At 44.5% G+C, this 18,239-nt stretch overlaps 1 protein-coding gene across 1 annotated transcript; it reads left to right on the top strand.

Moving 5' to 3' along the window:
* Nucleotides 1-2,695: 2,695 nt before the first annotated feature.
* LOC147101117 (glycoprotein-N-acetylgalactosamine 3-beta-galactosyltransferase 1-like) lies at nt 2,696-12,819 on the top strand. Its single transcript, XM_085966304.1, has 3 exons — nt 2,696-2,888; nt 4,671-5,338; nt 11,538-12,819. Exons 1-3 carry the CDS (start codon nt 2,699-2,701, stop codon nt 11,724-11,726), a joined length of 1,047 nt encoding a protein of 348 aa, XP_085822430.1. The 5' UTR covers nt 2,696-2,698; the 3' UTR covers nt 11,727-12,819.
* The last annotated feature ends 5,420 nt before the right edge of the window (nt 12,820-18,239 follow it).

Here is an 18,239-nt window from a genome sequence, read left to right as displayed (position 1 = left end):
ATGAATTTCGGCCGCAGGAGTGCTAATTTTTTCGGGGCGTTAAAAGTAGCACCCCAGCGAAGTTAGCACCCCAAAAGGGGGCGTGACTCAATTTTTCCCCCAAGGAGTCTTACAAGGTCAGTGACCTGGTTAAAGTCAGACATAAATTGAATGGCATTAACATGATCTGAAATAATTAGAAATGGATGCCACAAATACAAATGGCATTGATTTGATAATGAACAGATTATAAGAATCTGATGTTTGGCAAGCTGCACGTGGATAATTATTGAGCTTGATTTACCTCCACCATTACCCTCCCCTCCCCGAGAAAAGTGATATGATAACACCAACAACAACAGCTTGCATTTATATAGCACCTTTAACATAGTAAAACGTCCCAAGACGCTTCACAGGAGCGTTATCAAACAAAGTTTGACACCGAGCCACATAAGGGGATATTAGGACAGAAGAGGTAGGTTTTAAGAGCATCATAAAGGAGGAAAGAATGGCAGAGAGGTTTAGGGAGGGAATTCCAGAGCTTAGTAGCCCTCAAGTAATGTACTGGGCTTAGGTTAAAGAGGAAAAGGGCAAGTGGGCACCATTTTAGTCTCCAAAACACCAGCTTTCGATGGGGTATTTGGTATACATTGGCCACACACCTCCTCCTGTGCCACGGGAACAAAAAGCATAAGACGGAATAAGGTTCTGACAATGTTGGATAGCTATCGGTACAAGTATGTGTGTATATGAATGGGCGGCATTGGCAAACTCCCTCATGATCGCTGCCCAGCAGCTCATGGTGGAAAAAACATATTATAAAGTTACAAAGTATTTACAGCACAAAAGCAAGCCATTCAGCCCAACAGGCCTGTGGTGGTGTTTACGTTCCACATGAGTCTCCTCCCACCCTTCTTCATCTAAGCCCATCAACATATCCTTCTATTCCTTTCTCCCTCATGTGTTTATCTAGCTTCCCCTTAAATGCATCAATGCTACTCGCCTCAACTAGGTAAACCACTCTCTAGGTAAAGAAGTTTCTTCTGAATTCACTATTGGATTTATTAGTGGCTACCTTATATTGATGGCCCCTAGTTCTGGTCTCGGCCGCAAGTGGAAACATCTTCTCTACGTCTACCCTATCAAACCCTTTCATAATCTTGAAGAGAATATACATATTAATAATAATCAAAGAATAATACTAAGCCTAATAGACTAGAAGGTACTTTGCTCAATTCCCAGTCTGTGAATGAGCTAACCAGGCAGCAGTAGGAGCTCCAGAACTGACTTCAGTGCACCTACATTGGGGAGCAGCAAAAAACCAGACAAGGTATCCGTTCCTGATTGCCATCCAGTGCACGCTGCTGGAAGATGTGTAGGCATCTGGTGAGAACAGGATCAGCCTTGGCTCTAATACTCTCCAACTCCAATTAGCCTTCTGACACTCACTGTCTAGTGTCATGCACGAAGCACGATCTGGGGTACTATTCTCTGCTTGGTGTGGGGGGAGGACATCTAATGATCCAACCCAGATGGGCAGCACACTAACGGGCAAGTACTACAACTGCTCTTGTGTGAATACAAAACAGTTTTTGATACATATTAACACAAACCTAATTGCACAACGTAAGGAGTTAAATCAGCAATCTGACTCCTGATCACACTCAAGGCAAGAGGTGTAAAACTATTTCCAAGAGGTGGTATCACTTGGGCTTTGCACTGGTTACAATGTAGCCTTAGCCTAGTGTGACATCAAGTCCCTGGTTGTCCATTACACTTAATTTTGAATGTCTCTAATATTAGCAGTGATCTAGTGCTGTCATTGACTCTGTCCTAACATTGAAAGGCAATTGGAGTATGCAAACATGCATGTGCATCTAGCCAGACTCCAACGTGGAACCTTCAGCTTAATTGGTCTGCTGACTTTGCACTGCACTGTACAAGTAACAGTTTGACATAGATAAATATTACCATGAACTTATATTCAAGGGAAATTAGATTTAACCTGGTTGAAAGTACAGGACGTCATTTTTCAATTTTCCTTCATTTCTCCCTTTCTCCACCCACCCAATAATGAGCCACTGCCCTTTGATTTTTAAATTGAATTATGGAATTTAGAATCATAGAATCATAGAATGGTTACAGCACATAAGGAGGCTATTCAGCCCGTCGAGCCCGTGCCGGCTCTCTGTAAGAGCACTTCAGCTAGTCCCACTCCCCCGCCCTTTCCCCATAGCCCTGCAATTTTTTTTCCTTCAGGTACTTATCCAATTTCCTTTTGAAAGCCATGATTGAATCTGCCTCCACCACCCTCTCAGGCAGTGCATTCCAGATCCTGACCACTCGCTGCGTAAAAAAGTTTTTCCTCATGTCGCCTTTGGTTCTTCTGCCAATCACCTTAAATCTGTGTCCTCTGGTTCCCGACCCTTCCGCCAATGGGAACAGTTTCTCTCTATCTACTCTGTCTACACCCCTCATGATTTTGTACACCACTATCAGATCTCCTCTCGACCTTCTCTGCTCCAAGGAGAACAACCCCAGCTTCTCTAGTCTAAAACGCAAACACTTGGATTTGCAGTTGTGTCATTGAGCAGGTCATTTTGAAATCTATCTTGAATATGAGTAGGCGAAGTAAATATGCTAGTAAAGGTTACTGCAGCATAATTCATGGTCTTTCTCAAATTATGTGGTGATTTGTTTTTGTCTTTCTCAGAACACGATGGCAGTCTCAAGGTCTGTGAGCTCCTTTATCAACTTTATTGCTGGGATTGTGATCGGAATTTTCATCTGTTCTTATTTTATTAGCAAGGCCACATTACAGATTCAACGTAACATGCAGACTAATCACAACCGTCGCAACTTCCATTATTACAGTTCCCTTGTGAAAGGAATGATGAATTATAGTTCAAGTAAGTAACTAACCGTTTACCTGTGACTGAAATTGATAAGTGGTGTTGGTTTAGCTATTCATTTTCACTCCGCTAGTTAGCAAAGCCGCTGCAGTTCTAATTTTATTTAATCCTTTTTTTGCGTTGTGAGCATTTATTTATCCCTTTTCATTCTTGCCTAGCCTGTGCTTCCCTTCTCACACTTACAAAGTCCTCCTCGACTTGGAGAGTGTGAACATTGATGTGCGGGTTAGGTTGATTGGCCATGATAAAAAAAAAAATTGGCCCTTAGTGTTAGGGGGGATTAAATACGTGGGGTTACGGGGATAGGGCTTGGGTGGGATGGCTGTCGGTGTAGGGATCGGGTGCTAGGGTTTGGATGATCAGCCATGATCTTGTTGAATGGCGGAGCAGGCTCGAAGGGCCGAATGGCCTACTCCTGCTCCTATCTTCTATGTTTCTATGTTTCTATTAGAAATAGGAGCAGGAGTAGGCCATTTGGCCCTTTGAGCCTGCCCCGCCAACCTTGGTACTGTAGGATCTGCAGGTGCCTTTTCTGGTTGAATCCAGAAGAGGCTGGCTGTTCACTTGGGTTCCTTCACTCCCTCCCTTGGCTGGCACTCGCTGAGCCAGCCAAGATCGCCAACTCCCTATAAGGAAAATCCAAGCGCTTTTTGTCATGGTTCCAATTGAGGAATCATTAAATGCTGCACTGGCACATTCCACAATACAGTGCAAAGTATTTCATATTCGGACAAGCTTGAGATACTATTGGGCCCCAGTCAGCTCACTCAATTTCAGTCAGAAACACAGGATAAAGCAGCTCAACAGTAAAGATCTTTCATAATCCTAGAACTGACTGATGGTACATGTATTTGCACAGAGCTTAAATTCACAACATCACAATGCACTGGCGAATATGTGCTACTAAAATTTAAAATAAAGAACTTCCTGGGTGGCTGAGTCAGTCATGGGACCACTTGGTGTGGTATGATGATATACAGAATCAGGAAGGCCGCAGGTTCAGTCCCTGATCTGCGCTGAGTTGGCTAGTCACACCCAAGGTAGCGAAAGCGATACTGCAGTTAGCCTTTCGGACCTCAGACTAGGAAGAGGAACAATCGGCCAGAGTTCATGCTTGTGATTGCTGCCGTTGATTGTCTAGGCTTCCAAATGAAGAATGGCCATTTAAGCATTGCACTGCCTGGATCCATGGAGATATACCCCACAAAGAGCCTGCTCCTTCAGGGCTGCAAGAGAGAGCAAAGTGTTTCAAGAAAGATGTGTATATATGATTTAAAAGGCTGCTGATGTCATGAGCTCAATATACCTGTGCATTTTGAGTGGAATGCATAATTATCACAAATACTAGAAATCCTCACTGGCACTGCTCTATGCTGGTCGGTATTTGATGTGTGTAACTGGATCCAATCTGGTTTTTCCCACATAATAACAGTCGGTACACTTCAAATAATGACCATTGATGTAAGAAAACTACTAGGCACTTGGTCTAAGCGTTAAACAAAGCTTTAATCAACTGTTTTACAACATGGAGGTCTAGTTGTGTCCTTCACTAGTTCCTGTTAAGAATGTCCTGCGCAAGCTGGGCCCGTGCCCGAGTATTTATACTCTCCCTGGACAGCGCCACCCGCAGGCTGCTCAGTATTATTTCATAAGTCTTTCTTTCATGAATGACTGATTCATGTCAACCATTATTATGCTTGAAGTGCACTCACACCTAACACAGAAGCTTTGTCTTCAGTTTGGATGGTGTTGTAATCTGTTTTTTTTAATCATTGACAGAGAGTGATCACTCTGCGACGGATGATTTGTACACGAAAGTCCGCATCCTTTGTTGGGTGATGACCACGCCCACAAACCTGGAAACGAAAGCTAAGCAGGTCAAAGCCACCTGGGGCAAGCGCTGCAGCATTCTGCTGTTCATGAGCTCAGAAAGCAATCCGGATTTCCCCACCATCGGGCTGGAAACGAAAGAGGGCAGAAAGCAGCTGTATTGGAAAACCATTAAAGCCTTCCACTATGTGCACAAACACCACATCCACGAGGCTGACTGGTTTCTGAAGGCCGATGACGACACCTATGTCGTCATGGACAATCTCAGATTGCTGCTTTCCAAGTACAACCCCGATGAGCCTGTGTATATGGGCAGACGCTTTAAAATGTTTCTCAAACAGGGCTACATGAGCGGAGGAGCTGGGTATGTTTTGAGCAGAGAAGCACTGAAAAGGTACGTGGCAGCCTTTGGAGATGAGACCTGCAATCATACTTCCCACGTTGAGGATGTGGCGCTGGGAAAATGTATGGAAATACTTGGAATTACACCTGGAGATTCCAGAGATAATCACTTCAGAGAGACATTTCTGCCTCTTTCACTGCTGAGTCATTTGATAAAAGGTCGTCAGGGGAACGGCTTCTGGTACTGGAAATTCACCAACTACAAAGCTACAGACGTAAGTTTGTTACTTATTATATTCTGTACGTAATCAACAGCAACTTGCATTTATATAGCACCCTTCATGTGGCAAAACATCAGGCCACAGGAGTATAGAGGACACCACAGCCAAGCCCAAGCTGTACTCCCCGATGTCCAGTAGGAGTCGCTATGCAACAATCAGGAGCATGGGCCCGGAATGAATTTCCCCCTCCCTGACCCAGAGACTCGACAGCCATTTGTAACACCCCATGCCACTGTCCTGGGTGAGATCAACGAACTGAGTACGAACCTGAGATTGAATATAGTGCCTTCTTGGCCTGTATAGATCAGAGATAAATACCCCACGCCTGAAATTTCTGGGGCTGGGCTGGGGGTGAGAGGCATATTGGTGGAACAGAGGAGGCATCCAGGCAGAACTTTGGTTGGAACCCAGTTCCGCTGAGCCTTCAGTCTTGATTTTTTTGACATTCCAAAATTCTGCTGAAAGTGGGCACATCTTACAGGCACCCCCTTCTGTCCTGATGTGACGGGGAATGGCAGAACTAGCAGGAATACACCAACCATCCTGGCAGAAGTGGACACTTTTTATGTTGGTTCGCCCCTGCGGCAAATTTGGATTGTGGGCTTTCCAGCTCTGCTTTTTACTTTGTCCGGCTGGCTTGGCAAGGTGCAGCAGCGAAAATCGTCCTTCCTGCTGGCAGCCCAATTACACCAGACCAGGATGGGTGCCCACCCAAAATATTTCAATTGGCCTAACCCCAGGGTTTTAAACTGGTCGGGGATGTGGGCAGTGGGCAGGCAGGAAGTTCCGCTCCACCCCAGCTTCGTACCACCCCCCAGGAATTTCTGGCAGCCTTTCCTCTGAGCCATCAAGGCAGCTGGCTTTATCTTGTTTATGGAAAATGCTACGTTCCCTGTGGGAAGCAGCCAGCTATGAGATTTGTGTGACATTGAGAGCCTAACCTTGGGCAGCTGCAGAATGCAGTGAGAGAGTGAAGAATAATTTTCAACTAATTTGCTGTTATTGTTACACTTTTGAATTATTACAGTCAATTAGAAGCCTTAAAACTGGCTGGCACTGTGATTGGACACGAGCAGATGATTCCAGCGCCTAGACGTAGTTTATGGAGTGTTTTTGGGACAAGAACAAAGTGTACAGTTGTAAGTGGAGGCCTGAGGGTTTATCAGCTGTACCTGTCAGAGACAAAGAATGGATGAGTTTCTCAATGACACAGTGAGGGGACAAAATCTTTCTCTGCATGATGGTTATTGGACTTTGCTCCTGAACAGTGCTGTCCTATATTTAGATGCTAACAAAGTGGGCATCAATAATATCTATGTTTGCACAGATATGTTTATCTGTTTGGCTCATAAAATAAATTCGTAACAGTGAAATCTTCCAATATCTGTACAGCCTTCGCCAGCCTTGCTTTCAAAAAGAATCCACTTGTGAAAACAATTCTCCTTCAGTTTTTCTGTCCTCCTTTTCATGCTAAAATTGGCTGCTGGTGACATCAAAGGAAAACAGGCTCGGAGGCATTGAGGGGTGACACAGAGCGAGGTTATGATTCCAACTCGTATGTGCCTCTCAATTATCCACAAGAGTTTTTGGGGAGAAGCTTTGTTTTGTAGAAAGCAACTAAAATGCAGTTGAGTGTTTTGAATTGATTCATCACAGACTCTGAGTTCAGGCTCCAGCAGGATGAGTAATTGTTATCTCGATGTGCAGTCCCTGGAATAATTTACTGTGGTGCAGCTCTGATATTTAGTGTTGAGTCAGGATATTTTTTTTGAAGAATGTATCCATTTTTAAAACAGAAGAACCTGAGTCTTACCTGCACATGCTGGGAGCCTGATTACCTAATCTAAATAGACCAATCAGAAGCTTCAAAATTCATCTGGGGACATTTTCTGTGGTGACCATTCCATGCCTGTTTGAAATAAATGGATTAACACTCGCTTTAAAGTAACACAGCAGGAAATTGATACCTTAAGTGTTGCAGCAAATAATTTTTTTTTTAAACTTGCAATTATATAGCACGTTTCACAACCGCAGGACGTCCCAAAACGCTTTACAGCCAATCACTTTTGAAGTGTAGTCACTGTTTTAATGCAAGAAACACAGCAGCCAATTTGTGCACAGCAAGCAACCACAAACAGCAGTGGCTTAATGACCAGATAATCTGTTTTAGTGAAGTTGGTTGAGGGATAAATATGGGCCAGGACACCGGGGAGAACTCCCCCTGCTCTTCTTCGTAATAGTGCTGGTGGATCTTTTACATCCACCTGAGAGGGCAGACGGGACCTCAGTTTAATGTCTTATCTGAGAGATGGCACCTCTGACAGTGCAGCACTCCCTCAGCACTGCACTGGAGTGCCAGCCTGCATTTTGTGCTCAAGTCTCTGGAGTGGGACTTAGAACCCACAACCTTCTGACTCAGGGGCGAGCGTGCTGCCCACTGAGCCACGGCTGACCCATGATTGCCCATTCAAAAATTATCCTTACCGTGTCAGACTAGGAATGGTCTCAATTATCCTCCCAGGAAGTGGAAGGCATCCCTCCATTATGGCAAATAATGAAGGGTCCATTGGAATTTGCAGGTTATTCTATGGGAAAAAAGCACACACTAATGCATGTTATACAAGAATTGGAAAAGCAACATTACAGACAATGAAAAAGCCAGAACCAATGCTGTAATCAGCCTTAATGTTAGCAATTAGCATTTAGCAAAACAATCCAACCCTGTAACACCTTGATTTGAGAGCAGAGAACATCCCTTTCAGATCTGAACTATCAAATCAAATGGTTAGAACTTTCATTCTGAATATTTGATTGGATAATTTGGGTTTGAACATCTAGTTCAATTACACACCTGCTGTCAGGTAGATTGGAGGAGGAGCTCTGTGCCACACTGAAAGGGAAGCAATATTTCAGGCCACATGGAGACGATGCTCAATGCTCTCCAATGATATCTGTGTTAAGCTTGGTCAATGAACACCTGCACTAAGAAAATGGGGATTGGTGTCCATTTTATTTCCTGGATGCTGATCGGAAGGGAACATTAAATCCTGTGCTGCTGTGCACGCTCTGCTAGCTTTGGGTTAGAGCACTAATGTGCCCACTAGGTCAACAGTCAGGAACAAAATGAATACTAATCCCCATTCTGCAAGTACAGGTGATGACTGACTAAGCACATTGGTGGCATCAGCACAAATTCCAGCCAGTCTGAAATGTCAATCACCTCAAGGGTGTAATGTAGCAGAGTAATGCAGCCGATCTCATAACTCGTATGAGATTCATGGAAACCTGTACTTAGGACACAAAGAGATGGGAATAGTTTGTTTTGAAAGTGTTTTCCCCTTTCCCCTCTTCTAAGGACCATTATCCTTTAAGTTGCCAGGAAGAATGAGTTCAAGTCCATGATTCCTCACGTGGTAACTTCCAAGATCCAACTTTATTTTTTAATTTGTTCATGGGATCTGGGCATCGCTGGCAAGGCCAGCATTTATTGCCCATCCCTAATTGTCCTTGAGAAGGTGGTGGTGAGCCGCCTTCTTGAACACTGTAGTCCGTGTGGTGATGGTACTCACACAGTGCTGTTAGGGAGGGAGTTCCAGGATTTTGACCCAGCGACGATGAAGGATCGGCGATATACTTCCAAGTGACTTGGAGGAGATGTTGGAGGTGGTGGTGTTCCCCTGCGCCTGCTGCCCTTGTCCTTCTAGGCGGGAGAGGTCGCGGGTTTGGGAGGTGCTGCCGAAGAAGCCTTGGCGAGTTGCTGCAGTGCATCAACGATGCAATTAGGAGGTGGTAGCAGGCACAGAGGAGGGGAGAGGAGAGGAGAGGAGAGGAGGGAAGATCAGAGGAGGGGAGAGGAGAGAGGAGAAGAGAGGAGGGGAGGGGAGGGAAGATCAGAGGAGGGGAGAGGAGAGAGGAGAAGAGAAGAGGGAAGGGGAGAGATTGGTAAGCAAAAAGAACAAGATTCATGTAAAAAAAAATACAAAATGACTTCCCAAAAAATCAAGTTTATTATCCTGTAATAAAGCTAACAAAACTAATATCATACAAAAGTTTTGGCTAGCACCATGCCTAGTTTCTAAAATGGGAACAAAACCTATTTTTCTCTCTAGGAGTTCAACACATTTCCAAAAAACATGATGGGTGACGTGTCTACAATTTGCCCATGAGAAAGTTCCATGCGGGTTTTATTGTAAATCAGGGCTAATGGAAATATTTAATTTGAAACAAATCTACCAGTACATTTTTGTCAGATCTAAACACTGTCTTACCTATTGCAAGTCCACCTGTAACAGCCAGTAACACATTTACAGCTTATCACTGTCAGCCTTGTTCAGTAGGAGAGTTTCAGTTTTTGGTTCAACAAGTCACCAGGTGTTTGTTGTGTGTCTTGTAATCTCATGGGTTTTATATTTTGCCTCCTGGACTCAATTAGTGGCAGATGGCAGGCGAGGAGCTGTCAGCAGGACAGATGTTAGTCATTGTACCAAACGCATGGATTTTTGAGTAAGCGTTGGGCTAGTTGTAAAATATTTTTATGACCCTGGAACGAGAGCATCACATGACCCTTGAGCAGATGCAGTGGGCAGCATTGGCAGTTCTTATCATTTTGTTTCTTTGAAACTTTACTCCAATTGCAGAATAAAAAAAGATGCCAAGTCAGATATTTCACCAATAATCAAAAACTTTTGCACAAACGGCAACTGTCGCAGTTTGTAACTGACCCATTCAGACCAAAAGGTCCACGGTTTGATTGATTGTGCTGTGCTGAATTAGCTGAACTCATCCAGGGTGTGTGACAGTTGGCATAAGGAACAAAAAGTTTCCAGTGACTGCTGTTGAAAGGTGTACCACCTTTTCTTTCTCTGATAGTATAATGGCTGCTGAGATTAGCACAGGAGCCATACAGACTAGGAAAGTCCCAGGTTCAATCCCTGGTCCGTACGGAGTTATCTGATCTCAGACATTTGGACTCAGTGGGGTAGATTCTCAACTTGCTGCAGATCGGCCGCCCGTTATAGATATCGCCCCCTTTTCATTTCCATTGAAAGAGCAGGGAATTCTTCTGGCATCCTGACCGGCATTCCTCCCTCGGGATGAGGACAACGTTGGCAAGGCATAATTTGTTGTCCATCCTGAGTTGCTTCACCAGCACCATTTGGAAAAAAATCAGGTCAATTAATTATTCCTCACGTAGGTGTTTGTGGGATCTGCACTTCAAATTAATTCATTGTACATGAAGAGCTTTAAGATTTCTCTGAGAGCTATGATGAGGTGCTATATAAATGCAAATCTTTTTTTAATGCATGCTGGGATTCGCTGACGCATGGGGGTAATTAACAACTGTGTAAAGATTCTTTTCCACTGGAACATATGAACAGAGCCAATGCCACATGAGCACAGTGGCAATTAAACAATGATAGACATACATAAACCTAAGGACTAGGCTAGGAGGACTTGGACCTGAATCCTTCCATCACTCCCGCTCATCCGTTTAATGGCCAATAACTGTGACGCATAAGAATTTTAAAAAATTGTTCTTCAACCAGCTTAAGTACAGTTAGGTTATTAAAAATAATTCCATTGTTGATGGTGGGGACATGTACCTTTTGGATCTCTATGTTCTGTCGTTCAGGACGTTATTAACTGTCATGGGGAGGCCCTGCAGCCACTTTTTAAATTAAGAAATCCAGGGCTGAGGCCTACAGTGAAGCCTAAAAAATGTTTGGGGACAGGGAAGACTGAGGTAAGTCAAGAATTTCACAGTTTGTGGTCATGGGAAATTATGTGTTTGAGCCGGGTTTGCTTGTTTTTGAGGGAAAAGTTGTGCTCAGAACATATTTAAACCTGAACCTCGTCTCCTTAATACTGATTAATGCACAGTAAAATAAAGTGGTTATCAGCTCATGCCCATACATGACAAGGTGGGGGTCTCTCCTGTACATTTATTCCTTCTCCTCTTCCTCCTACCCCTACCCTCCCCTGCCCCCCACCCCCGCAAAAAGGTGGCTTTTTGACTGGAATTCAGAATAATATTTCATAGTTCAACAAATTTCTCAAATTCTACTTTGGAGATAAAAAGACTGCATCTGTGGTAACATAATAGAAGTGATGTTCATAGTCTAAAATCTTTGAGAGAAGGTTGCCATTTCTATGTTTTGGGTGGGAACTAATAATAGCTTCCTTCTTTCTCCAGGGTCCGGAGTGCTGCTCCGACTTGGCAATTTCCTTTCATTACGTATACCCTGAGCTGATGCATATTCTGGAGTTTTATATTTACCGCCTACGTGCTGTGGGATACAAATACAGAAAAATTACACATTTCCCAGGCCCAACCAAAACACTAGAACTGGCCAAAGAAAGGAGGAACAAGGGGAGAAGGTAAAATTGATACAAACGGCACAGGAATCAAACGTCAATTTTCTTTCCAACTTTCACCGAACAAGATGTCCAGCAGAGGGAATTATATACTCTGCACACCTAACTTTTAACAGCAACAACTTGCATTTATATAGCGCTTTTAATGTAGTAAAACGTCCCAAGGCGCTTTCCGGGAACATTATCAAACAAAATGCTGAGATTGTTTCCCCTGGCTGGAGTGTTTAGAACGAGGGGGTATAGTCTCAGGATAAGGGGTCGGCCATTTAAGACTGAGATGAGGAGGAATTTCTTCACTCAGAGGGTTGTGAATCTTTGGAATTCCCTGCCGCAGAGGGCTGTGAATGCTGAGTCTTTGAGTATATTCAAGGCTGAGAGAGATAGATTTTTGGACTCTAGGGGAATCAAGGGATATGGGGATCGGGCGGGAAAGTGGAGTTGAGGTCGATGATCAGCCGTGATCTTATTGAATGACGGAGCAGGCTCGAGGGGCCGCATGGCCTATTCCTGCTCTTATTTCTTATGTTCTTAAAATTTGACTCCGAGTGACATGAAGAGATATTAGGACAGATGACCCAAAGTTTGGACAAAGAGATAGATTTTAAGGAGCATCTTAAAGGAGGGAGGTGGAGAGGTTTAGGGAGGGAATTCCAGAGCTTAGGACCTAGGCAGCTGAAGGCACAGCTGCCAATGGTGGAGCGATTAAAATCGGGAATCACAAGAGGCAGATGAGCTCCATTTCCTATTATCACCATGAATCACCAAGATGGTTGACTTTCAATTGGTACAATTACAAATAAGGTGCCTCACTGGGTTGCGTTTTGCTCAGAAAGAGAGAGTATGAACACACAACATCAAAACACCGCCCCTATTCAGGATGTGTTTCATGTGGAACAGAGTCAAGACCTATACAATGCTGAGAATTACAATTCTGTTGGTGACAACCACCTGTCCACCTCAGTACTGAATATCTTGGAGCTCCAGCAATTTCATATTGAGGTGAAACGATGTCTGTCAGAATGGCAATAAAATGTAGCAGATTATTTCTCTTGCTGTATACAAATAAAAATGTTCTCTGTGATGATGTTGCTGTTTATTTTGGGTATCTCAGACTGTCTTTCAGAGGTTAGGACAGAGTCCCTGGGAATGTTTCCGTACTGTATTTGCAGGGGGTCTCGGAGTGGGTTAATATTGGCCGGGGGTCTCAGAGTGGGTCAGTATTGCCCCTGGTCCTCAGTGTGTCAGTATTTGTAGGGGAGTCCTCACACAGAAATATTTGAAAACGGCTGTTTTAAAATAATACAAATGGACCCAAAAAAACTAGGGAATCATTCACTCTGACAGCATCTCTCTGGGTAACATACCTGTGTATTTATGTATTTAGCAACTATGAAAATAATAACTGAAATAATGTTGTGATCTATATCCCTATGCCATGGAGAAACTTAATTTAAGATAAATGATAGTGTACATACACTGAGTCTTTGAGTGTGTGCAACACTACATAGATAATAACGATTCAACTGGGGTGACATCTGTTTTTGCATAGTATACACACACCAGTATACCCACACCAGTATACACAGACCAGTATACACACACCAGTATACCCACACCAGTATACACACACCAGTATACACAGACCAGTATACACACACCAGTATACCCACACCAGTATACCCACACCAGTATACCCACACCAGTATATCCACACCAGTATACCCACACCAGTATACCCACACCAGTATACCCACACCAGTATACCCACACCAGTATACACACACCAGTATACCCACACCAGTATACACAGACCAGTATACACACACCAGTATACCCACACCAGTATACCCACACCAGTATACCCACACCAGTATACACACACCAGTATACCCACACCAGTATACACAAACCAGTATACACACACCAGTATACCCACACCAGTATATCCACACCAGTATACCCACACCAGTATACCCACACCAGTATACCCACACCAGTATACCCACACCAGTATACACACACCAGTATACACAGACCAGTATACACACACCACTATACCCACACCAGTATATCCACACCAGTATACCCACACCAGTATACCCACACCAGTATACCCACACCAGTATACCCACACCAGTATATCCACACCAGTATACCCACACCAGTATACACAGACCACTATACCCACACCAGTATACCCACACCAGTATACCCACACCAGTATACACAGACCACTATACCCACACCAGTATACCCACACCAGTATACCCACACCAGTATACCCACACCAGTATACCCACACCAGTATATCCACACCACTATACCCACACCAGTATACCCACACCAGTATACCCACACCAGTATACCCACACCAGTATATCCACACCACTATACCCACACCACTATACCCACACCAGTATATACACACCAGTATACACACACCAGTATACCCACACCAGTATACCCACACCAGTATACCCACACCAGTATACACACACCAGTATACACACACCAGTATACCCACACCAGTATACACACACCAGTATACCCACACCAGTATACCCACACCAGTATACCCACACCAGTATACCCACACCAGTATACCCACACCAGTATACACACACCAGTATACCCACACCAGTATACCCACACCAGTATACCCACACCAGTATACCCACACCAGTATACACACACCAGTATACACACACCAGTATACCCACACCAGTATACACACACCAGTATACCCACACCAGTATACCCACACCAGTATACCCACACCAGTATACCCACACCAGTATACCCACACCAGTATACACACACCAGTATACCCACACCAGTATACACACACCAGTATACCCACACCAGTATATCCACACCACTATACCCACACCAGTATACCCACACCAGTATACCCACACCAGTATACCCACACCAGTATACACACACCAGTATACCCACACCAGTATACCCACACCAGTATACCCACACCAGTATACCCACACCAGTATACACACACCAGTATACCCACACCAGTATACCCACACCAGTATACCCACACCAGTATACCCACACCAGTATACCCACACCAGTATACCCACACCAGTATACACACACCAGTATACCCACACCAGTATACCCACACCAGTATACCCACACCAGTATACCCACACCAGTATACCCACACCAGTATACCCACACCAGTATACCCACACCAGTATACACACACCAGTATACCCACACCAGTATACCCACACCAGTATACCCACACCAGTATACCCACACCAGTATATCCACACCACTATACCCACACCACTATACCCACACCAGTATACCCACACCAGTATACCCACACCAGTATACCCACACCAGTATACCCACACCAGTATACCCACACCAGTATACCCACACCAGTATACCCACACCAGTATACACACACCAGTATACACACACCAGTATACCCACACCAGTATACCCACACCAGTATACCCACACCAGTATACCCACACCAGTATACACACACCAGTATACCCACACCAGTATACCCACACCAGTATACACACACCAGTATACACACACCAGTATACCCACACCAGTATACCCACACCAGTATACACACACCAGTATACCCACACCAGTATACCCACACCAGTATACCCACACCAGTATACACACACCAGTATACACACACCAGTATACCCACACCAGTATACCCACACCAGTATACACACACCAGTATACACACACCAGTATACACACACCAGTATACCCACACCAGTATACCCACACCACTATACCCACACCAGTATACCCACACCAGTATACACACACCAGTATACCCACACCAGTATACACACACCAGTATACCCACACCAGTATACACACACCAGTATACCCACACCAGTATACCCACACCAGTATACCCACACCAGTATACCCACACCAGTATATCCACACCAGTATACCCACACCAGTATACACACACCAGTATACCCACACCAGTATATCCACACCAGTATACCCACACCAGTATACCCACACCAGTATACCCACACCAGTATACACACACCAGTATACCCACACCAGTATACCCACACCAGTATACACAGACCAGTATACACACACCACTATACCCACACCAGTATATCCACACCAGTATACCCACACCAGTATACACACACCAGTATACACAGACCAGTATACCCACGCCAGTATACCCACGCCAGTATACACAGACCAGTATACACACACCACTATACCCACACCAGTATATCCACACCAGTATACCCACACCAGTATACACACACCAGTATACACACACCAGTATACACACACCAGTATATCCACACCAGTATACCCACACCAGTATACACACACCAGTATATCCACACCAGTATACACACACCAGTATATCCACACCAGTATACCCACACCAGTATACCCACACCAGTATACCCACACCAGTATACCCACGCCAGTATACACACACCAGTATACACACACCAGTATACACACACCAGTATACCCACACCAGTATACCCACACCAGTATACCCACACCAGTATACCCACACCAGTATACACACACCAGTATACACACACCAGTATACACACACCAGTATATCCACACCAGTATACCCACACCAGTATACACACACCAGTATATCCACACCAGTATACACACACCAGTATACACACACCAGTATACACACACCAGTATATCCACACCAGTATACACACACCAGTATACCCACACCAGTATACACACACCAGTATATCCACACCAGTATACACACACCAGTATACCCACACCAGTATACACACACCAGTATATCCACACCAGTATACCCACACCAGTATACACACACCAGTATACCCACACCAGTATACACACACCAGTATACACACACCAGTATACACACACCAGTATATCCACACCAGTATACCCACACCAGTATACCCACACCAGTATACACACACCAGTATATCCACACCAGTATACCCACACCAGTATACACACACCAGTATACCCACACCAGTATACACACACCAGTATACCCACACCAGTATACACACACCAGTATATCCACACCAGTATACACACACCAGTATACCCACACCAGTATACACACACCAGTATACCCACACCAGTATACACACACCAGTATATCCACACCAGTATACACACACCAGTATACCCACACCAGTATACACACACCAGTATATCCACACCAGTATACACACACCAGTATACCCACACCAGTATACACACACCAGTATACACACACCAGTATACCCACACCAGTATACACACACCAGTATACACACACCAGTATACACACACCAGTATATCCACACCAGTATACCCACACCAGTATACCCACACCAGTATACACACACCAGTATATCCACACCAGTATACCCACACCAGTATACACACACCAGTATACCCACACCAGTATACACACACCAGTATACCCACACCAGTATACACACACCAGTATACACACACCAGTATATCCACACCAGTATACACACACCAGTATACCCACACCAGTATACACACACCAGTATACACACACCAGTATATCCACACCAGTATACACACACCAGTATACACACACCAGTATACACACACCAGTATACCCACACCAGTATACACACACCAGTATACCCACACCAGTATACACACACCAGTATACCCACACCAGTATACACACACCAGTATACCCACACCAGTATACACACACCAGTATACACACACCAGTATACACACACCAGTATACACACACCAGTATACCCACACCACTATACCCACACCAGTATACCCACACCAGTATACACACACCAGTATACACACACCAGTATATCCACACCAGTATACCCACACCAGTATACACACACCAGTATACACACACCAGTATACCCACACCAGTATACACACACCAGTATACCCACACCAGTATACACACACCAGTATATCCACACCAGTATACCCACACCAGTATACACACACCAGTATATCCACACCAGTATACCCACACCAGTATACACACACCAGTATACCCACACCAGTATACACACACCAGTATACACACACCAGTATACACACACCAGTATATCCACACCAGTATACCCACACCAGTATACACACACCAGTATATCCACACCAGTATACCCACACCAGTATACACACACCAGTATATCCACACCAGTATACCCACACCAGTATACACACACCAGTATACCCACACCAGTATACCCACACCAGTATACACACACCAGTATACACACACCAGTATACACACACCAGTATATCCACACCAGTATACCCACACCAGTATACACACACCAGTATACACACACCAGTATACCCACACCAGTATACACACACCAGTATACCCACACCAGTATACACACACCAGTATATCCACACCAGTATACCCACACCAGTATACACACACCAGTATACCCACACCAGTATACACACACCAGTATACACACACCAGTATACACACACCAGT

Source organism: Somniosus microcephalus, chromosome 24, assembly GCF_052327205.1.
Source record: "Somniosus microcephalus isolate GS21.2 chromosome 24, FLI_Smic_1.0, whole genome shotgun sequence".
Classification (NCBI taxonomy): domain Eukaryota; kingdom Metazoa; phylum Chordata; class Chondrichthyes; order Squaliformes; family Somniosidae; genus Somniosus; species Somniosus microcephalus.
The sequence above is the reverse complement of the archived record's forward strand: the minus strand, read 5'-3'. Positions and strand labels throughout refer to the sequence as shown.